At 38.1% G+C, this 24,767-nt stretch overlaps 1 protein-coding gene across 7 annotated transcripts in view; it reads right to left on the reverse strand.

Annotated features, from left to right (window-relative positions):
* Window positions 1-14,100: 14,100 nt before the first annotated feature.
* The window catches only part of LOC126171100 (disco-interacting protein 2), a 647,964-nt gene continuing 637,297 nt past the window's right edge, over window positions 14,101-24,767 (reverse strand). For all 7 annotated transcript variants that reach the window (XM_049920776.1, XM_049920774.1, XM_049920775.1 and 4 more), the window contains 2 exons: window positions 21,873-21,996; window positions 14,101-17,988 (listed from right to left, as the gene is read on the reverse strand). In XM_049920776.1, coding sequence (XP_049776733.1) covers window positions 17,736-17,988; window positions 21,873-21,996 — 377 coding nt within the window. In that variant the 3' untranslated portion in view covers window positions 14,101-17,735. The remainder of the gene's footprint in view (window positions 17,989-21,872; window positions 21,997-24,767) is intronic.

Here is a 24,767-nt window from a genome sequence, read left to right on the forward strand (position 1 = left end):
ACATTTCAGTTCAATCCACCCATATTTTCATTTCACTATGGAGATGGAAAAACTGGAACACTCCATTTATAGAAAGCTGACTCACACTGATTTTTATCTTCAGGCAGCTAGTCGTCACCAACTGGTTCAGTGTGTAGGGGTACTTCGTTCATTGGCTTTGGCATCTCAGATCCTGAAAGCCTTTCAGCTGAGTTAGCCCATCTTGAAGTTACCTTCCACCAGATTAAATGTAGTGAGGAACAGATCAGATATGTGTTAAGCTATAGAGCAACAATGAATCAGAGAGAGATGAAAATAATGTGGCACCTATGTCTACAGCATTTTTGGTTTAAGTACATACTATGCCCAACAGGACTGATTGTATTATGAGGAAACATATGTGAAGCATGTTTTGAACCACCATCTAAGACTATGGTGCTTCAAGTTCTGTGAAGGACAATCTTAGTTGGCTTAAGGCTGGTGTCTACCTTATCCCGTGCAGTTGTGGCAATGGAAACATTTGTCAGTTAGGGCTGTGGAAGACCAGTGTATGGGATATAAGTGTCACACAGTCTTACAAAAACTGGGAAAATTCATGATTGTAACCAGCCTTGATACAAGTCATCTGATGCAATATAACAGCAAATAGATTCTGGCACGCACCTGCAGTTACTGGGATAGTTTCTATAAGGAAGCTGTGAAGACTAGACCAGAAAACATCCTTATTTAAACAGCTTGTCTATGTAGGTATCAGCATACATATAATGTATCAACCGATTTCAGTCCAGAACCAGTTTATGATAGTGAAGTATGTAATTATAAAACCAACATTATGTATCATATACTTTAAAAAAATCCATGGTACATAATTTAAGTCAAGCAAAACAATTCTGAATATAATAACTGTGTGAAATGCAGGCACTAATGAAGACATTAAACTGGCTCAAGATAGTCAACAACAGAATCACAAATGATCACAAAGTCATAGTCACTATGACGTTGTTATCCTTTGTGATTCTGTTGTTGACTATGTTGAGCTGCTTTAATGTCTTCATTTATAATGATTAATGCCTGCATTTCAAACAGCTATTGTGTTCAGAATTGTTCTACTTGGCTTAAATTATGAGCATGTACCCTGTCTTTCGAAAAACAAATATGTAATGTAGGTTTCATACCCGTAATCGCATATTTGACTATCATGAATATGGCCCTGAACTGAAAGTGGTCTGTAAATAAATTGCATTAAAGTCAGCATTTGTGTTGTGCACTTCCTACATTAATATCCTTACCAACACTTTGGAGACCAAGCCCAAACACAGCTCTGGCTGCGACTGTGTTACGAAGACTGCACCCGAGTAGAAGTCGGGCGGCGATTTTATTGATGCGTGAGCCACCAGTCGCTTTAAAACTGTACTCATTTCATATAACAACAATGTACGGAAGTCTCACAACCTGCCTCTTGACTTCCCCAGATTCCCAGTCCAAGATGTGATGTGATCCATGTCAAGGGGTATGTGGCACATGGAAAGATATTTCATTCATGGAGCCTCAGTGATACTGCTTGATCTTCCCAAGTAATTAGCCTTGCACCACATGGGGTTCATGGTGTCAACCAAATAAATATTCTATTTTCATGGGAACTAAATGGAGGACACACAACAAAACAAAACAAAAACTGAGAGACTCGATGAGACCTCAAACACCCAAGCATTGGAGTTGCAACCAGTGGAAGCTGTTTCCACAAATGGATTGGGTAATATTCCAGTCCAAGAAGTGAAAATTGTCACTGAGAAGTTGGACCAGGTCAAGATTACCTCCTTGTCTGCACCACAGAGCAGGAAACTTCTCTAAGAAGAAAAAGAAAAGAATGGCTTTCAGAACATAAAGGGGTGAACTACAAGGTCTTGAACTTAAGACCTCCAAAAACAGACTGTCTCAGAGTGAAGGGGGTAACCAGACCTCTACATTTAAGAGAGTAAACAAGAGAACAAGGGAATAGTTTAATACTCCTGCTTCTCAGGATAAATGGACTCAGAAAAAACTGAGGCAAGAAATAGGGAGACAGACCTATAATGCTGCAGACTCTGTTTCCAGGATGGTGAATATCCAGTTGGGATATCCTCTGGTCAGCATTGGCACATGGCAGGTGGAGGTGGTTCAGACATTTGTATTTAAGAAGATTGGGGAGGATGTAACTTGAGGTTCCAAATTCAGGAGGGTGTTTCTGGACAAAGGTGCTCTTATCATTGCATGCAAGAAGATGGGAACAATAGATTGGTTTAAGGAGCTGGTGCTCAAAATATCTCTGTGAGAGGAGGCTAAGCTGCTGGTCAAAAGAGTGGCTGAGCTCTTCAAGACAGTAATGATATTAATTTGGGTGCTGAAACTTCTTAAGGATACTCCTACAGTACTCTATCTGAGAATATACAGGTGCAGAACCAGAAAGTCTTGACAAAGGACTGAAAGATAATCAACGGCCAAACCCTTGTGATGGAAAATGGTGAAAAATCCCTGATGGTAAACATGAGAGCAGGATCTGAAATTGTACTTAGGGTTCTCACAGGTGAGCTGTCAGGATAAAGGCTGAGTTGGAGGCTGCAAGTGTACAGATAAACTTGAAACACAGCAAAGGGGCAACTGCCACCCTGAGTCATCTTCTGAGAAGACAGGAATTGGAAATGGCCCTGAACCAGGAATAAATGCAGGCATGGTTTTGGGGAATTCTTGTAAATTTCTCAGAGCTGTGGCTGGAAGGCAATAGTTAAGGGACTGGTTGGCACATTAGATGGCACGCATGGGTGACATTGATATTTCGCAAACATTTCTGCAAGGCAGGTTTACGACACTGCTTGCAGGCTAGAAGGCACGGCCCGGTGGGCACTGTACACAAATGTGAAGTAATCAGAGCACTGACCTTCTGTGAAGAACACATATATTGCAATTGCAACAGTGCCTAATGACCTGTGTATAGGAGACAAAGAGGGCTGAGGAAAGTTGACATTATAACTATTAAATCTATACAATCCACATGTCCCTCTAGAGGAACTACATCATATGCTTAGGGAAAAGATATGTAAATAAGGGAGCCTGGAGACTCATATCAGGCAGTCTAGTCACCATTCTGTCTGCGTCTAAAACCAAAGAGAATGACAGTTGTTTAAGCTGCAGACCAACCATGATAATGGATATCAGTGGCCAACCGGGCCACCGAAACTAGCACTAACCTCCGCTGCATGGGCGCACCACAGCTGTGAGTGGACGGGCCACATGTTGGAGCTACACTGGCATGAGGAGTGAGAGGACTGCTGGTCCCCGTCTGGGTTATATCGTCTGGCGGACTGCAAGCTGCCATCTGCAGGGGCAGGGCTGGGGCACAAACTCACAGCCTCCCAGGTGCAGAGCTGTCTGTGGCCACCCACTGAGCTGCCCAGGCAGACGGCTAGAGCTGCTAAGACTCACTACAGTGATGGCAGATGTCTGTTATCCATCAGCACTCTACATGGGGTCCTGAGTTAAACTTCAGTGAGCAGTCAGTCATGCTGCAGGCTACCATCAGAGACAACAGATGGGGTGGCCACTTCGCCACAGCATGAGTAAGAGTACTATGTCTGCAAGGCTAGTGACTGGACACTGACACAACAGTTTCAGGCATTGGCATGGCATCGACCTACACATTCATGCCGCGCGGCGCCTTCACCGGGATCAATGAAAGGCCGGTGTGTACCTTTGATGCAATAAAGTCAATGAAACACTTGCTGGTGTTTCTCCACATACTTTGGCGTGAGTCCCCTTTCTCTCCCAGACCACACCTTCACAAGGACGGTAGTCTTCCCTCCCAGGAAGGGGAGGTGACACGTAGAAAGCTGCTCACAACAGAATGAATAACTGTTGCTTGATTGTGATGCCAATGCCACAACCCAGTGCAGGGAAGCAGCAACACCAACAGCAGAGGTGAGCACCTTCTTCAATATATGCTAGATAGTAATTTGGAAATCTTGAATAGGGGTAGGGAACCTACCTTCACGAATGGAAGAAGGGAGGAGTAATTGACATAACTTTTGGGCTCACTCTACTGCATATTTACATCAAACAGTGGCATGTGGTGATAAAGCCATCCTCATCTGACTACATGTATTTAAGTTTGAGGTTGAAATGAGTGTTAAGCAGGCCATGAAAAATCTCAGTTTCTTTTGCTCTTAGAGCTTTGGTGTCTATTTTCTTTCTAAAAGAGTATGAAATCCTCTACAAATTTGTTTACTACGACTTTTTTCTGCTCCTAATACCAAGGGCACTACTGTTCATCAAAAAATAATAATTTTTCAAACCTTGTGCAAAATATAAAATACCAATTTTTTGAGAACTTTTATTTCAGTTTCTGTTGGTATAGTGGAAATATGTTACACACTGGAAATGAAAATCTCACTTTGCAGCATGGCTACCATGCATACCATCACAACTGTCTGTGGCCCAGTACTCAAGTGTTCCCATTAAGCAAGCAATTGAAAAAAAAAATTGAAAATGCCCTGAATATGATTGAAAGTAAGGAACCCACAGCAAAATATGATTGAAAGCAAGGGACCCACAGCAAAATTATAGGTTCAGTACTATAGGATGGTCACTCTCCTAAAACAATTTATTGCAGTGATTGAACAGGCATATGGAAACACCATCTCGATATTGTCTGAAAAATACTTCCCTACTTCCATTCAGCAGGACAATTTTTGTGTGCTAAAAGTGGGCTCCTCTATTTACAGGATGTGTTGAGAGTCAAGAAAAATATGCATCTATTGGAATATGAAAAGTTCACAACCAAAGGGCATTTTACCATACAGCGAACCGAAGAGTGGTGGTTTTGGATTCCTTCTGACATGACTACAGAACAGGCATCGATGGGAACGATTAAGAATTCTGGAGGACTTGCTTCTGGCTGTGTGATTATAGATAACGTATTAACAAGATGGTCTTTGGGAATTAGTCACATGCTGAAAATTTGTGTAAAAATTGACTCATGCTGCGAAGTGAATTGTGTAACATCAGAATAGCATGTAAATGCAATAACTTGTCACGGCAGTCACAATGGTATGGACTCGCATAAGCTGCACAGCTGGTTTTCAGTGCAGCTTTCTGTTCCCAAAAGTGATATTATGATGTCTATCAGCAGTTATGTCACTGGAGTAGAGAATGTTAATCATCTTATGTGTCACACAGAGAGGGAAAAAGGTATGATAAAGTGTAGTTGCTAACAATTTTGACACTGTAAAGATCCATAGAAAAGAAGGGTGAGCTTCTCCTTTCTGCGATCAGTGTTATAAAAGCTGGGGATCCTAATATTACTCCTTTTGATCCTCTAACTCTGTTCTAAAGGATTTGTTTCATGAAACAAAGTGATGAAGAAGTAAAATCCCTTCCAAAATGTGAAACTACCTTTTATCTAACGTCTCTATTGTTAGAAAAAGGCATGTGAAAAAGAACAAAATCTTCGTTCTACAATGACTTTGTTCCAGTGAAGGTTCCGAACTCAGCTGCACCAAATAAATTTTTTGTCATTGACGGGAATAGTTTATACACAAAATAAAATAGCCTTCAAATGCTTCCTTCAAATCAATAGCCCAAAGTTATGTTTCTTATCTGGAACATCATTTTGGGTTATCAGTGTGCTACTGTATCTGATGGGTGCCCATGCAAGACGGAGCACTGTAGCACACATGGTGCTGGTAGAATTTGTACGGATACAAAACATTCTTCCGTTGAAGCTGCAGTTGAATCAGAGATGATGAACCAAGTCCCTCAGACCAAGGTTTTGTACAGTGAATGAAACAAGAATCACTACATTATGCTTTTTAAAAAGAAATTTTGAGAGTATATCATTGAGGTGGACCAGGCTCAAGATAATGCTGATGTCATGATTGTAACATCTGCCTTTTCAAGAACCAAATATTTTGGAAGTGTGATCATAGTGAGAGATGATGTTGACCTAAACTGCATCCTACATATTTGACAGCAAAAATACTCTGTTCACTCATACCTTTAGTGGACGTCATACAACAAACCGCATTTTCAGAAAAAAAAAAAAAAAAAAAAAAAAATGTTTCTTGCAACATTATTAATAAACATCAGCACCTAAACTCAGCACTTTCAAGAAAGTAGGTGCTACCCACAAAGAAATAGTAACAGCTGGAGAACAGTTCATTATCACATTGTATAGTGGAATTGTCAGCAGTTCCAAGACACTAGACAGTTTGCACTACCAGCTGTTTGCCAGTCTGCCATAAAATGGTGATAGGGAACATTATTTGCAATGGCATAACCAAGCCATTGCAGAGCTGCTTCTGCAGAAAAGCAGGTTTCAAATGTTCTTCCATTTGCAAGAACTGCAGTGGAGTTAACTGCGAAAACATGCCAAAATTTTGATATGTAGAAAGCAAAGATCAAGTAGATTTTATATAAATTATTGATGAAACAGGCATCAGAATCAATGGACTGGGAGAACATATTCACTGTTGGAAGAACAGGTCAGTCTGGAACCTGATTCTACTGCTCAAGGCAGTTCTGGTGAAACTGAGGAGTCTGGCCAATCAAAATGTTGGAAGTGACTCATAATCCACCTGAGGTGCACCAAAGGTTGCAGTATACTGTCAGAAGTAAGCATGCTCAAATCAGGGCTGAAACACCTTGGAGCTTAACTTTGACTAGTGATGTATTAATCACAGTAGATGTATACAATATATTTGTAATATATAAATGGAAACTGAAATAAAAGTGTTCAAAAACTAGGCGTTTTGCCATTTTGCACAAAATTTGAAAAATTTATATTTTTTGGCAAACTGTTTGCCCTTGCTATTGGGTGCAGAAAAATGTTGTAATAATTAAATTTGAGGAGAGTTTTGTGTCCTTTTTAAAAGGAAATAGAAGTCATAGTGCTGGGAAAACAAGAAATTCATATTTTTAAAAAAACTGAAAAAATAATGAAATTTTCAAAGTTTTTGGACTACAGAAAGTTTAGCTGACAAAGTTTATTGGTAAAACTTGGTTTTACAATTTTTCCAACAACTAAACTTTCTGACTGAACTATAAGGCGGTGGTAAAAATCACAGTTGTGTAGCTGGATCAGGAGGCAACACATTGAATTTGTAAGCAATCTCCTTAGTAGACCGAGTCCATTTTCCGAATATTCAACCAATAACCAAATTCTGCCACCTGCTTTACCCATGACTGAGCCTAAGTTATAATTCCATTTCCTATCCCTGGTGAATGAATTGGCCAATTCCAGCTGCAGCTCATTGATATTTTAGTTATAGGACACACTAAATTTTTTAATTTCGTGAAAGGCACAATTTAACATTTCTGAACATTTGAAACTAGTTGTCCAGCATCACACCACATTGAAATCTTATAAAAATCTGACAGAATATTTATGCAGCTTCTTTCAGGCATTACTTCATTTCAGACAACTGTGTCATCTGCAAAATGTCTGAGGTTACTATTAACATTGTCCGCATTGTCATTAATGTACAACATGAACAGGAAGGGACCCAACACACTTCCCAGGGGCACACGTGAAATTACAGCCTCATCTGTTGACTCTCCATTCAAGATAACTTTCTGCATCCTCCCTACCAAAAAATCCTCAATCAAGTCACAAATTTCACTTGATACTTCATAAGACCATCTTTTTGGCAGTAAGCGTGGATGTGGTACCAAGACAAATGTTTTTCGGAAATTGAGAAACACTGCATCTACGTGGCCGCCTTGATCCAAGGCTTTCAGTGAGAAAAGTTTACAAGTGGAAACAGGCCGCTCCTCTGCCTAGTTTTCTGTTCACCACCACCACCACCACCATATACAAGAATGTATTCATCTACCTGTCATTAATACTCCAACAGGTTGTTCTAGTGAGATGAAGCTTTGTCATGAAACTATAGTGAATGCTATGTAAAAATTTCACCTGTATTTTGACAAAAAGTGAAGCACCGAGAATGAGAGGAGGAAATAAAATGTAGAGGGGGTGGGGATCTTATGTTACTTTGGTGGTTTCAAAATAGATCCAGATTAATAAACAACTTGGTAATATAAACCCACGTGTAATATGTTGCACCTTCTCTTGCCTGGATGCGCGCACTGGTTCAGCTGGGAAGTGTGTCATACAGCCATTGCAGCCTCTCCTAAGGCAAGCTGGCCCATAACTGTTGTACTGGTCCGTAATATCCTGGATACTGGCACTGGGACAGAGTTGACATCTTATCTGGTCCCATACTTGTTCTTTCAGGGACACAATGGTTATCTTGCTGGCCATGAGAGGACCTCAATTCCTGCAGACAGCTCATAAAGACATGTGACATATGTGGATGACCATAGTCAAGCCGAAATTGGCACCACACATTGATGCAGTATGTCCATGACATATCATTGTGTTGTCACAGTTTCCTCAAACACAACCTGCCAACCTGCCACGAACCTGGCTCCCCATGCTATGATGTCAGGAGTAGCACAGATGTGTCTGTCCAAAACAGTGGACATACAGGATCACTCCCCAGATCGCCGTCACACTCACCGACGGTCGTTCGGGGTGGTGCAGGTCTGTGATTCATCGTGAAATAATGCGACGCCATCCGTCAGCTGTCCACACTTCCTCGTCACGGCACCACTCCAAAACCAGCAGTTTGTGTTTTGCTGTTAACAATTGCCTATGTATGGGATAGTAATTATCTAGTAGGGCAGCTAGTCTAGGTGACCAAATGGAGACCTACAGTGAGGCCCTTTTCAAATCCTGTCAGGTGCTGATAACTCTCTCTCTCATGAATATGTGGCATCTCTGTGTCCTTCACAGTGATTATTCAACATCTAACAATTTTTGTTCCCCTTATACACTATACCAGCTTTGGTAACAACACTAAACACGAACAACACTAACACATTCTAGTGGCTGTTCTACCTGTCACAGAGTGTAAAAATTCTAACCGTTTATTGGTACCCACCGATGGTGAGTACATACACGAAGTTACACTGACATCTAACCATGTCTTCTCGGTGCTTCACTTTTTTTGTCAAGCAGTGTATTAAAATGTACTCTTCTCACTTGAAGATGAACAGATGAACATAATAGTGGGATAACACAATTAACAGCAAAGGTAGACAAGGATGAGATTACTCGGCAATCCGGGAATATGAAATGCATGAAATATTTATGATTCTTTATCTTCAGTGAGCTAAGTGCTGAAGATAGTTCTACATTTTCTATTAGTCAATCAGTTATGTGCATCCATACTGCCATAACATTTAAGTTGCTTGGAAATAATACTGTGTTTTGTCCAGTCAAATACTTTTAACAGATTAAACAACATTCCAGTTGGTGATATTTTGTCATTTAATATTTTGTGTAGATGGTGAAGTGACAGATGGTAATTTTGGACTCCAAATTGTGCCCAACTAAGGATATTATGTTTGTACATATTCCCAACTATTGTTAAATTCAATAATTTTTCAGAACTTTAGAGTAAGATAATAAAAGTGACACTTGTCAATAAATAATTATCATCAGCTATCTGAATCCATGTACTAATCCAAGCTTGCTTTCACCTTTGAGGAAGACAATTAATATCACTGAAAATAGCCACTGTCACACATTGTAATATTTGCTTCAAATGTTATAAACCCATAAGATCTTTGGTTTTAATAAAAAACAATTTCCCCTAAAGAAATCAAACCAACAACTGGTTGTGGCATGTTTGTTGCAAACACCGCTATGGTTTCTTTTTAAGAAGTGAATACTAAATGTTTAATTGAAAGACTACTGACATAGCTGTACATCATATGGTAATTTTCTTTAATAGAAAAATCATCTTGCTGCTGGACAGTTTTTCCTGCTTCTCTTAGACCTTCATCTATATGGTTTTAACTATAGTCTCAGATTATAAATTTAGGATACCATATGCATATATTTTGAGTTTTAATAAATTTTTTTAAACAAGAATAGTAATCCAAATGCAGCTGAACACATCTTTATCTATGCTTTTACTAACTGTTTTGTGTACATCCCTTTTCTTGGATCATAATATTTTTACTTCCTTTACTAACCATGGTTCCTCTGATGTTATATTGTTTGCATGTGAAACAATTATTAAAGATAAAAAAATTATTTAGAAATTTAATATACACATCAAGTCAACTGATGCATTGTAAGTTCTTTCTAATGTTGTCTGTTATGAAACAGCTAATCAGTCATTTTGTGTTGTTAATTGTTTACTTTGAGTAGTCATTTTGTTTACTATGACTCGTTGCCTGTCATATGCTCTGAACTCATTTCTAACTGGGAAAATGTTCACTTTTTTGATAATGCCTTTATATTAAAAAACAGTTTTCCACTGACATCACATTACCTTGGCCAAAGATAAAACAGTTGATCAAGCAAAACAGTTTGTGATGGAAAGGGCACTCCATGAAGGACTGACAAACAGTTACATGATGATCACTGCTCACTGCATGATATCGGTGATGCAGAGATTGACGGGGAACCATTCTAGCAATGATAGGGTGCACAAATGAGGAAATCTATTGACATAAGCGACTTTGAAATTTGACAGATTGTTATGGCCTTGTGCTAAAAACTAGCCTCTCTGAAATGGCAAAGCTGTTGGCTGTTTGTGTGCTAATTTCGTTAGCATCTATGGAAAGTTGTAAAAAGATGGTGCAACCAAAAGTAGGTGACATGGTGTTGGATGTCCGCACCACCTGGTGAAATGTGGAGGCCAGAGTCATGACCTTCTGTGAAGCAGGATAGGTACTAATCTGTGACAGATATGATTACAAAGTACCATGCAGGTACAGACACAAGTATTTTGGAGCACACTGTTCATTGCACATTGAACATGAGGCTCCACTTGCATTTCCATGTTGATCTCATGACATCACCAATCGAGATTGTAATGGGCATGGGATTGCCAAGACTGGACCATGAATCGATGGAAATGTATCATATGATTCATTGTATCACATCTTCTATTACTACAAGGCCAGTACTTGATCATCATATTTGAACTTCCTTGTTAATGCCTTGATGTCAGCTGGTTCTGGCTGGTACCAGGAAGATGTGTACCCAACATTTACAACACTCTTGCATTTAATATATGCAGAGAAATTTGAAACAAGCCTTTATGCAGCAAAGTGTGACAACTGAAGGCCTGTGCTGGAGCAGGACAGAATTTCATTGATATTAGCAGTTTTTATCATCATCTCTTATGTTATTGTCAAGAGTGTGGACACACTGTGTGGGAAAACTATTACTTGGCTATTCATAAACTAGAACAACCCAAATAAATCCGAATTTCTAGAAGTCCTGAAGTTTGTTACAAGAATATGAAAAGGCAAGAATCACTCACAACAAAACTCACTTGCAGATATAAAGGTTATGCTGAGTACATTCTGTATGGAACTGTGTTGCCTAATATTGTGTGAATTCCACATGGTAACGCTACCAATGAAGAGTTATACTAGTAGGTAACTGAGTATTCTAAGAATCTACTGAGAATGAGGTTCCCTGATGTCATAACACATCACTGCTCCTACAAATTAAAATATTCATGGCTTTATGTTGGAGAGATAAAAATCCAGTTGCATCAGTGTTGTCCTGCAAACGTGACTGAGTGAATGTCTGTAGTTATTTTCCTAACCACAAAGCCCAAACATAAACATGCTTTATCAAAATGGCAGAAGACAGTTGAGAAAACTATGAACTTGGTCTGACTTAAATTCCTGGCAATGAATACCAGGTTTCATTACAGCAGTGAGGGAAGCACTAGAACTCATATCCTATAACACAACCAAAACAACTTTGTTATCAACAGATGGTAGTGCAGAATGTATAGGTGCCAGATAGTGTGAAGCAAGCCATATACTTACATATTTGTAATGTGTGCTGTTAGTGTAAGCAAAATGAAATATAGGTACTTACAGAGTGCTTTTTTATGCTGTCACAATGATGATGGTAAAGTAGATCAGACCATGGGCTGCAGCCAATACTACTTCCATTCACTAGAATTAACATTAAAATTATGCAGTATTTTAGAGAGAGACAGGAGTAACTTGAGTACAAGTTCTCCATCTGTTATACCAAATGAAGGACAACCCAGTTTACAAATCACCATACTTAAGGCCTGGACAACAGAAGAGTGTGCCTGGGGCACCAATGGTGTGTATTTCAAAACTAAGTTAAGCTAGCATGACCCATGGAGTCAGAACACTCAGTTATGCTGAAGAATTAGTAGTAATGTGTGCACTGAATGGAGGGAGGCATGAAGCAATGTCAGTTAAGATTAAAACCTCACAAGTGATGTGAGGCACACTGTGGATGGTTAAAGTGTAATAACAATTTTCTGACAGTGAAAAAACTGACAATCTACAAATACATTTGCACAGTGCCACAATATACACTGATAAGGCAAAACATTACTGTCTAGCTACGTGTAAAAGCTTGTCTGTCTGTCTTTGGAATGATATAAATCACTGATTCTGCATATCAGGGATCTGACAGTCTGTTGGTACGATTGTGGAGCTGTGCAACATTAGATGCCTATGCACAGGTCATCTAATTCACATAAATAACAGACTGCTGATCTGCGTACGCAACGGTTGCACCTGATAGCGACCCAGACAGTTACCAAATGATTTATATCAGATGAATTTGGTTGCTGAGACATCAATGTCAGTTCACTGTAATGCCCCTCAAACCACTACAGTACAGTTCTAGCTCTCTGAGACATGGACTGTTATACTGCTGAAAGATGACATCACAGTCAGGGAAGACATCAAGCATGACGGGATGCAGGTGATTTGCAGCTGACATGTCTTCAATTACTACCATAGGTCCCATGCAAGCACAGGAGAGTGTCTCCCATAGCATAATACTGCTCCCACCAGCCTGCGTCCATGGCACACTGCATGTTTCAAGCCACCTTTCACCTCAATGGCGGCGTTTTAGTAGACAACCATCGACCTAGAATAGCAAAAATGTGATTCACGTGAAAAGCCAACATGTTTGCATTGATTGATGGTCGAATCGTGACAGTCCCTTGCCAGATCCAATCATAATTGATGCCTGCAACACCACTAGGAGGTATCTAACGTCACTATGGGCAGTGGTCGTAATGTTTCGGCTTATCAGTGTATGCTAGAATTATCATGTGACTGCAAAAGAATAAGAACTGCAAGATCAGGCACAAAAGCCAAGAGGACGGTACACTTGCAACTGCAGTTAACAAAGTTGTAGCAGATTAAATGGCCAGCTGCACTGTACTGTATAGACTCTAGTAATGTTATGAAAAAAGAAAAGATACCGACATGGTGGAATACGGCACAAAAATTATACCAATTTCAAATACTGAAGGATAACAGTATACTAATGATAAAATGCCTACTTCATACACTTATAGAACATTGATCCACACATAAACAAACTGTCGGCAGAGTGACTTGTTTCAGTATACAAAACTTATTAGGAATGGTTAACATCTCACTGCGGAGCAATCCGCAGGGGGGGGGGGGGGGGGGGGGGGGGGGGGGGCGGCGCACGGGTGGAGATAATGCAAAACTGAAGACATGCGAGTTCTATGATAAGATGGATAGTAAAAAATTCATGAAAGAGTTCATATTAAAGTTCACACTGTGGTAACCAAAATGCAGCATTTTTGTTTTAGACAGTGCAGCTTGTCATAAAAACACCAAAAGACATTTTTGCACTGTTCTTGAAAACCTAACATTTAGACAAGAATATGGAGAAATACTGTCAATGTCAGTGAAGTCATGACCCAGTCAGTACTATTAGTTCAACCAAAAGAGAATCATCTGCATGGCGTACGTGTGCATTTACATGCAACCGCGCGCGTGCGCACCCACCAACACACACACACACACACACACACACACACACACACACACACACACACCAACCAATCTGATATCTCTTTTTTACCATTGTATATTGTAGCAATGAATAAATATTGCTTTAAACCAGCAAGGAGAAAGTGATATCAAGAGGAATGTGATACATTAAACTGTGGGAGACCTTGTAAAGCCAAAGTATATGCCCACAAATGAAACATTAAATAAAATTATAAATTAAAGTATACATAAATTCCATTTGTTTTAGTTTATTTTACAAAAGGCTATACAAAAACAAAAATGCCTCCCCTCCTCCCTTTCGGAATGTTACTGATGATTTGTTTATGTCGGCAATGTTCTACAGATATACTCAAAATGATTTTACTGAATTGACAAAAATATATCTGTCACATTTCAGACGAGTTACATAAAAATTGCTCTTAGTAACCTTCCACAAAGTAAAAGATTAATAATTTTCATCAAAGTGATATTTTAGATAGTGACGGTAAATTTTCAAATTATCTAGGATACTTTGTACGTTGATGTATGAAAATGCAAAATTTACATAATTTTTTATTCAAAAATGAAGGCAGTTTTTGCACTATCACATTTCAGCTGTGCCTGAAATCATTTCTGTTTACTTTGTGTTTGGTTAACAGGCAATATGCATCTTAGGGAAGAGTGAAAAGATCAGTAACAATTACTAACGGTAGCCCATGTTTCATGATAAAGAGCTATATAAAGCATATGGCATCTTATAACAGACACCTTTATATACTTTAAGTAGGAGTTACAAGAAGGATTAATGTGCAATGATGTAAACCTTTCTGGTAGGTTATTTACAAGAAACTCCCTTGAAGGAGTTAACTTATGGCTAAAACTTAATACACAATCTACATCAAACAACAGTATAGTGGCTTAAAAATACCAACGCTTTGTTGTAATTCACCTTTTGTGCAGAGATTAGACAAGACATAAATGAACTTTGATCAATATGTGTGACAGTGTTCCTATTTAGCTCACCACATGAAGTAAGGAAAAGGTCACCAACCTTCATATAAAAATATCAAAGTTCCCTTCTATATGCATTTAGGGAAGAGCCCTGACATTTGGAAGTAAGGACATGGTTATAATGTTTCACACAGTTACACAAGTTAAAACATAATTTTCTTTAATGTAGCACTGAAATATTGCAAGTCTTCCACAATTAAATGCTGTTTATTGTATGAATTGTCTAGTTTGCACTGCTATTCAATGAATTAACATTTTAACCAAATGTGTATTATCCAGATGCAGTAGAATTTTATATCAGGGCTCTTCATCAAATGAGGTACAGAAGCAATGCAGCAATATTGACATTGGAAATACAAGAATATTCAGTACACTGGGCTTTTGGAAATGTATTTCTCAGTGATGAAAATAGCTACAGCTAAATCTGTTGAAAAGAAGTTCACCAAAACAATACAAAATATAAAAGCATTTCCATAAAAAATTTACAAAATTGCCTTACTCCATATGGTATGGTCTGTGTTAAAGCATTCAGTCACTTTTTTCCCTCCTCAATTCATCAAATACAATTTCTTCAAGAACTCACATCAAGAACTCACATTAGTAATGTTCACTAGTATCGTGATCACAAAGAAACCTAACAATCATAAAGATAATCCACTTCAAAGCCAAACAATTTCAATTTATCTGTGCTTGAAAATATTCTTAAAACAAATACTGCTGTTTAAAATTTGTGTAGTATACTAACCAAACAATAGTGAGACTGTTTCATAAAGTTATAACAAAAGTTTTTATATTGTGCTACCAGATGATGAAAGACATTGGCCATGAAAACAGTAAATTTCCTCCCTTTCATGCAGTCTTGCAATGATTCTTCTGGGAGTATTTGAACATACTAGGCTTTGTGCAGACTATAACACCACCCAGCATTTGATTTACGACATTTTTATATGTTTAATACTTTAAGAATCAAATCATTTTTCACGCAAGGACAAATGACTTATGTTGTCTTTCTGTGTTGGCACAAGTGAAATACATTTTAACATAATTCCATTCTTACATTAATTTTCAAGTAATGTATCTAAGAAAAAGGTTCACAGTGATCGTGGCAAGACTATAATCTATGTTCCAGTATTAACAGAGACTAGATACATGAATTAATCAATTCCTTCAAATTCACAACAGTATTGCACTAGGCTTTAACAGAAATAGTAAATACAATAGTCAGCACAAGCAAAACAAGTTATATATATATATAAAAAGAAAATATCATACTCAGAAACTGAGACATCAATTCTTTACATGGCATTGTTGCTTGTATTACATGAGTATCACACAAAATGCATGAAGTCAGCTCTGTCTTTTGCTAAATTGTTGTTATTGTGCTTCAAATAACAATAATGATGATGATGATGACGGATGATGATGGTGATGGTGATGACAATGACGACAATGATGGGTGATGATAACAGGGCGTATGTTTCTTTAAGACTTACTATGAAAGAAAATAATGTAAGCTGCCAAAGAAGCACTTTGTCTGTTACATAAATACATAAGCATTAGCAATTAGAATGTAATTTTTTAAAAAAAAGAGAGTCAACAGATTTTTAAATCGCTTGGTGTCGATAATAGCAACACTCATTATAGGGACCTTTTTTTTAAATTAAGCGTGACAGAAAAAAAAATCAGAGCTAGTTGTCACATTTCACACAAATTTGTTAAAAGTATATTACATAAATGTACACAAAATTACTTTATTTCTGTTATGTAATGTATGCAGAACATGCATTTACACATTCCTAACGGTGAGTTGTATCGCTAGACATGTTTACGAGCTGAAGGCATAATGATGACTTAATATCGGGCAGTCTATAATCACACAGCCAACCATACTAGAAATCCTGCTCGAAGTTTATTTTTCTTCACCACATCATCAGTTATGTACTGTCTCACATTAAAATCTAAAAGTTTAACACTATTCAAAATCATAGGTGCAGATGCCTTTGATAATTGTATTTTCTTTGAGCGAAGTCAAATGCCCAAGGCTTACAATGCCTGTAAGCAAATCTGGTTACATCACAGTGGTAAAAGTACAAGCTATGTCCAATGGTCCCTCTATTCTAAACACTTTCACAGTTGTGGCTTCAGGTTTGCGGTATTCTCTTTTCTTCGTGAATTTTGGGCAGGTTCTTTCACATCCATGCAATTTCACTGACTAATCCTCACTGTTAAAGGGACATGGGAAAGAATCTCAGATCACAGACTTCAGTGTGTGCAGTAATCATTGCACTTGTGGATGGAAAAAGATGAAGTAACAGTCATTTGTAGCTTTTTATATTAAATATACAGTACAGTCAGTTCACCATTCAACGGAAATATCGTTGACAGAAAACAAATTTTAAGACATTTTAAACCCACTGTAGATAGTGTTGATTTTGAGCTTGTCCATAAACTCACAACTGTCACAAAAAATCACAAAATTAGTGCACCGTACAGGCTGCTCAACTGAGAGTCTTTAGCAGATGCTTGAATCACACACTTTAAAAGAACCACCACTAATATTACAAGTACAAAAGTGGTTCTCTAGGTAGTTCAGTTATGCATGAAATCAACATATGTCTATTAGTGGCACAATGCAGTCGATGTCTGCCACCTTTGCCGGAAAGTGGCAACATACAATGTCACACTGTTTCTGTTATAAATTCATACTAGGCATCAAAATATTTCACACACTTCTAATGTCTTCAAATCTGTCGTCATGACAAGTATTCTGGAATACACAGACTAATTGTGACGCACACAACAACTGAATAATTTCTCCAGGTATGGCCAGTCTCACAGTTCCACAGGAATGGTCTACAGACCACTGAACCTCATCACATATTGTATGCTACATATATGGGGTCTAGTTGATCAGCAAGGAAGCCATCTCTAAGATGCATGCGCTGTTTCTCTCCACGGGAGTTAATTGGCACTACACCTGGATCAACAACAACCACTACTCCGACAACAAGATGGTGTTCCTCCAGAACAGTATTCGTAACGAGAGGAACAAGATCGAGAGCTTCATTTTCATTCCCATCCAGTTCAACCACCACCACCAGTAAATTTGTCCATGTGAATACAGCACTGAAAATGAAATTCTTTAATTAAATTGTTGCCATTTAATATTTACAATGAATGATCATTTAAAATTCTAAAATTAATACTATAAGTACTACATGACTAAGATTATGCATGTAATAATCAGAAACTTATTACATGAACATGTTTTCACATAAATTGTATTTTGAAGCTGTATTCTGGCAGCTTGTATCTAAACATTTTATTGCTTTCAACAAGCATAATAAAAATGAAATTTTTATGTTATTTCCATGCTTATTTCTGCACAGGCAAAAAAAAAAACACGATAAAGTGGCATGTCTTCAAAACAATTCACACGGCATGGTAAATGGAATGGGGGATAGTTTAACATATCCCAAAGTAGGGTGAAATGAAAGAAGAAGAAGAAGAACAACAAAGAAGAAGAAAACCCATAGCTTTCAGGATTAAACATATTTTATTTGGTGACAAGAGATGAGATGAGACACACACACAGGTATTAAAGTAGGCAAGATTTTGGAGCCAGTGTCTCCTTCTGGCAGAAGGGTTGAAGAGGAAGGAAGAAGGGGTGAAACCTGATTGACTGTCTTTCCTTCTCATCCCATCTGGTGATCTCCCCTGACCCGAGGTTCTGGGCAATTTTTCTTGAGTCCATCCCTTTTCCTAAATCTCACCAGTCCTTTTCCTTCACCCCTCTTCCTTACACTTCAACCCTTCTGCCAGAAGAAAGAGATACTGGCTCCAATGGCTTGCAAACTTTAAAAACTTTGTATGTGTGTTCTCTTGCTGCTGCTTGATGTGTAGATTTTTTACCTATCCAATTGTATTATAGTTACAAAAACTAAGAATAGTTTGTATTTTGATTGCTTATGTGGGATATGCTGGGCATTGCCCTTCCTGGAAGTGAGCACTGGCTCTCCCAATTTTAATGGATGTTTCAATTAAAGTTTTGTTTTTTACAAATTGATTTTTTTTAAATGCAAGTTGTTACTTCAGTAACATAAGAAGTATGATCAGGCCCAGATCTAGGGGGGTGGAGGGTGGGGGGACCAACTGGGGTATCTCCCTTGGCAGCAATTGCAGAGGGTGCCAAATTCATATTTTTGAAGCAAACAAACCTTGTTGCACAAAGTGCCTAGCATTCAGCAAACATTGGTCTATCAATTATTCATATGATATTAGCATGTGTGTGTGTGTGTGTGTGTGTGTGTGTGTGTGTGTGTGTGTGTGTGTGTGTGTGTGTGTGAGAGAGAGAGAGAGAGAGAGAGAGAGAGAGAGAGAGAGAGAGAGAGAGAGAGATAGATCTATTTCTGACAAAGGTCTTATTCGCCGAAAGCTTTACTTGTGACAGTCTTTTTGTTATGCCTATCTGTGACTCAGCATCACTGCTATATGGTGAGTAGCAACTTTCCTTTTCATAATATTGTTACATTCCATCCTGTATTTTCCACTGTTTGATTATTCATATGATTTCTGAATGAATCACAAGTTGATTTTTGAATGCGTGCATAGTGTACATGATATCTCTGCTGGGGGAAATCCCCATCGCATCTATAAATAAAAATACTTACCAGGAGACAAAAGGAAACGGGGCTATACAAGTTGAGCCATATGAGCCCAAACAGGTGAATGCCAATTTCTGTTTATGTGATTGACTGGGTGTGCGAATGATCAGCATGGTCATAATTATTAGTAAAATCCACAGATTCAGTCTACCAGAATGTAAACAAATGAGTTATAGAAATAACAGATAAGAAAGATTACATGTCATCTTCTCGATGTATCCAAAAAATGAAATTTTGACATAAAATTTTTGCCAGAAGGCTATACTACTAAGGGCCAATCGTATAGACCCTGGTTGGAAGGCGACTAAATTCTGTTCTCCGAATGGCATGGAAAACGGAGAATAAATGTGGGATAACTGAACCAGTGATTCTGGTAGGGTTGGGGTTAGTGAAGTTAACTAGAGAATAAGTTTTGTTTGTTAGAATGAGGAAGAAGAAGAAGAAACAGGGAAATCACACAAATTATATGGAAGAATATTATGATTCCAAATTTATATAAATATTTTGTACTACTAATTTTTGATTCAAGCTTGAGACTGGAGCGTCTGATTGAAACATAAAATTATTTCTTAACATAAAACTTTTTGCTTGTAGGAAGCCACATAGGCACTGATGGCACTGCGTGTATATATTCTGTCGTGTTATTTGTGTAAATGAGATACATAAAAAAGACAATTTGTGCAAAAACAGTTTCACTTATTTGGCGTGTGTTACAACTGGTGCAATATTAGAAAGATCTGTTTCATTTTATCTAGGAGACAGTAACAAAATAGATCTAGTCAAATTGAGAAACCACACCAGTCTTGTGTACTATTCGTATTAACAGCTTTATCAGTACCACATATTGAAATTTTGATTTTTTAAATATATCACCACATTTGATGAACTATGATGAGGTAATTGACTCTTTTGCAAAAAGGAAATCATGCTGTGTAAAGCTGTAGCAAGATTAAAGAGAAAAGAATGCCGGGTCCTAAGGACTGATGAAATGTTTACTGTGTTGCTTGCCTCACTCCTCAGGACATTTTAAATTCCATTGTCCTGAATATAGTTTTGGTGGCTTCCATTACAAAATATACATACTTGAATACCACAGAGCCAAGGTACAGTTATGTGCAATAGAAGAATGCTGTGCGAAGAGGTATGGCACTGCAGTTTGGCACATTTAAGATCAAATAACATGTCTTATATTTCCTCAAACATGTATGTTTTGTATATCAAACACTTCAGAAAGATGTACACTACAAAATGAACATATTTTTGAAGAATTGATTTTTTAAAATTTTTGATGGCCTATCTCAAACAATTTGGGGGTGGGGTGGCACTACCAACTTTTTGCCCAGATTTGGGAATATCATAGATCTGTTGCTGAGTGTGATTTAGATGTAAAATTAGTATGCTGATACAACTCCAAATGTCATGAATAATTTTTATTTTGACTAATTGAATAATGTCAGAAACTAGTGATTTCATATACTGGTAATGCTGACTTTGTAGGCTCCCAAAAACATACTCTTACAGCGGTCAAACAATGGAAAACCCAGGATTATGAAATGGAAAGTTTGTGAGTCACAGAAAGGCACAATGAAAAGACAATCACAAATAAAGCTTTCAGCCATTAAGGCCTACACAAACACACACACACACACACACACACACACACACACACACACACACACACACGACTGCAGTCTCAGGCGACTGAAACCACACTCAAATTGTTGCCTGAGACTGCAGTAATGTATGTGATTGTGTGTGTGTGTGTGTGTGTGTGTGTGTGTGTGTGTGTGTGTGGTCTATTGTTGATGAAGGCCTTAATGGCCGAAAGCTTTATTAGTGACAAGTCTTTTTGCTGTGCCTCTGCGACTCAGCATCTCCACTATATGGTGAGTGGCAACTTTCCTTTTCATAATAATGTTACAATGGCACTCATCATTCAGTGAAAGGAGAACATCACCAAACTGAAAAGTCTGTGAACCACTTACAGTAAGGTGCCTTTTATCAATTACTACAAACAGAGTTAGCTTTAGTTGAAGATGGAACCCATAGATTCTAAAACCAATCTCTTAACCAAAATGAAAGTTATCTGAAATATCTGCAGTCTGGTTAGCATGTGATCCCTAACTATATGTAAAACTGAAAAGAAATGCTTGTAAAGAAATGCTTGTAAATCAAACAACTGTATGTCTCATTACAATTTGATTAGTTAAAAAATAAAACATACAAAAATGAACATGCAAATTCTCTTGAAAAATTTTATGAACTGATACTACTTTCTCTTACAGAAGTTACACACACATACATTTTACAAAAAATTGTGAAAAGTGAATCAGAGAGGTATCTTACCATTCAGCAATCTTTTTATGGCATCGCATGACACTATTTTCTATGTCTATAGGGTGATACCGCATTCCTCTTAACATAATAGTCTCATCAAGTGCACCAACCACAAACACAGCATCATGTAACTCTGTAAAAGACATTTCATTTTAGCAAATTAAAGTGGAAACACCCATGCACACAGGTGCACACACACACTCACACTCACACGTGCGCACACACACATGAGCAAGTACTCTTGCAAAAGGGATAAATTAAATTAAATTAAGTAGTAACAGCATTTTTCATAATAATCCACAGCACAAGCATTGTGAGCTAAACCCATTCCCCTGCTATGTGCTGGTAAATGAAGCCTAGAGGAAACTGAACTGAGATAAGATCATGCATCTTACTGGTTTGTGTGTTATAAAGACATTTAGTCCCATCTTATTCACTTACAAAGCTTCCAAACCACCTCTCTCAATGAAGAAAATAATAAATTTCTGAAAATTAAAGTAAATGGATACATACAAAACCTGCTCACAAAATGGTGGCAGGAGAACACACACACACACACACACACACACACACACACATACACACATACACACACTTATTAGAATTTGCAAGCCCTCAGAGCCAGTGGCTCCCCCTTCTGGCTTCATCATGTCCGGTAAGTCTCCCCTCCCATGGTTCAAGGCAACTTTTCTGAATTCTCCCCATTTCCTAAACCACACCAGTCTTTTTCCTTCACCTTCTTCCTTTTCCTTAACCCTTCAGCCGGAAGAAGGGACCATTGACTTGAAAAGCTTAGGAAAATAAAGCTATAGTTCCTTTGGACAAATGCCACATGGATGCCAAGCTGGAAGATGTACAGATATTTGTGTGCAGGTACAAAAAGCAACTGAAATCTCTACAAAGAAGCAAAGCACCTAGACTTGATGAATTTTATACAGTATTTCTCATAATCATGACCTCTAGCAGATCTCTCAAGAAGCAGTCCATTTTGCATGGTAATACTGATACCACTTTGTTGCAGAATATTCTAAAAATATGTGTACTCACATGAAAAAGCTTTCTCATGTGGGGAAAATGGCACCGATCTTGAAAGTGACCGTTTAAACCAGATGACACTTTGTTCCTACGATCTAAGAGACTATATGAAGACAATCATATAGATGCTATCTTATAAGATGTGACCCAGTAAGTTTGTACAATAATGAAAAATCCTGAGTGGAATACACGTCAATGACATGAGGAAACATAATTTCACATTCACATGACCCATTCGTTAATGTTGCTACACTAATTAGGATCTGTAAAGAACAACTCCATAGGTTGTGATGCTCATTAAGCTCCAAAAGGAGACTGCACAATATATATGTTAGTGTCTCCTGAGAAGGGAAATTTAAAATTATCTTTTTTTCTACAAATCACATTTAAGTGCCTGGCAGAGGGTTCATCGAACCACCTTCACAATTCTCTATTATTCCAATCTCCTATAGTGCGCGTAAAGAATGAACACCTATATCTTTCCGTATGAGCTCTGATTTCCCTTATTTTATTGTGGTGATAGGTTGGTGTCAACAAAATATTTTCGCATTCAGTGGAGAAAGTTGGTGATTGGAATTTTATGAGAAGATTCCGTTACAACGAAAAATGCCTCTCTTTTAATGATTTCCAGTCCAAATCCTGTATCATTTCTGTGGCACTCTCTCTCATATTTCGCGATAATACAAAACATGCTGCCTTTCTTTGAACTTTTGTCGATGTACTCCGTCAGTCCTATCTGGTAAGGGTCCCACACTGTGCAGCAGTATTCCAAAAGAGGACGGACGAGCGTAGTGTAGGCTGTCTCCTTAGTAGGTCTGTTAGATTTTCTTACTGTCCTGCCAATAATGCAGTCTTTGGTTAGCCTTCCCCATAACATTTTATGTGTGTTCCTTCCAATTTAAGTTGTTTGTAATCGTAATAATTAGGTATTTAGTTGAATTTACAGCTTTTATATTAGATTGATTTATCGTGTAACCGAAGTTTAATGAGTTCCTTTTAGCACTCATGTGGATGACCTCACACTTTTTGTTATTTAGGGTCAACTGCCACTTTTCGAACCATTCAGATATCTTTTCTAATTCATTTTGCAGTCTGTTTTGGTCTTCTGATGACTTTATTAGTTTATAAAGGAGAGCGTCATCTGAAAACAACCGAAGATGGTTGCTCAGATTGTCTCCCAAATTGTTTATATAGATAAGGAACAGCAAAGGGCCTATAACACTACCTTGGGGAATGCCAGAAATCACTTCTGTTTTACTCGATGACTTTCCATCAATTACTAAGAACTGTGACCTGTCTGACAGGAAATCACAAATCCAGTCACGTAACTGAGACGATATTCCATAAGCATGCAATTTCACTACGAGTCGCTTGTGTGATACAGTTTCTAAAGCCTTACGGAAATCCATAAATACGGAATCGATCTGAAATCCCTTGTCAATAGCACTCAACACTTCATGTGAATAAAGAGCTAGTTGTGTTTCACAGGAACGATGTTTTATAAACCCATGTTGACTGTGTGTCAATAGACCGTTTTCTTCGAGGTAATTCATAATGTTCGAACACAATATATGTTCTAAAATCCTCCTGCATATCGACATTAACAATATGGGCCCATAATTTAGTGGATTACTCCTACTACCTTTCTTGAATATTGGTGTGACCTGTGCAACTTTCCAGTCTTTGGGTACGGATCTTTCGTCGGGCGAACAGTTGTATATGATAAGTATGGAGCTAATGCATCAGCATACTCCAAAAGGAACCTAATTGGTATACAGTCTGGAGCAGAAGACTTGCTTTTATTAAGTTATTTAAGTTGCTTCACTACTCCGAGGATATTTACTTCTACGTTACTCATGTTGGCAGCTG

Source organism: Schistocerca cancellata, chromosome 1, assembly GCF_023864275.1.
Source record: "Schistocerca cancellata isolate TAMUIC-IGC-003103 chromosome 1, iqSchCanc2.1, whole genome shotgun sequence".
NCBI classification, from domain to species: Eukaryota; Metazoa; Arthropoda; class Insecta; order Orthoptera; family Acrididae; genus Schistocerca; species Schistocerca cancellata.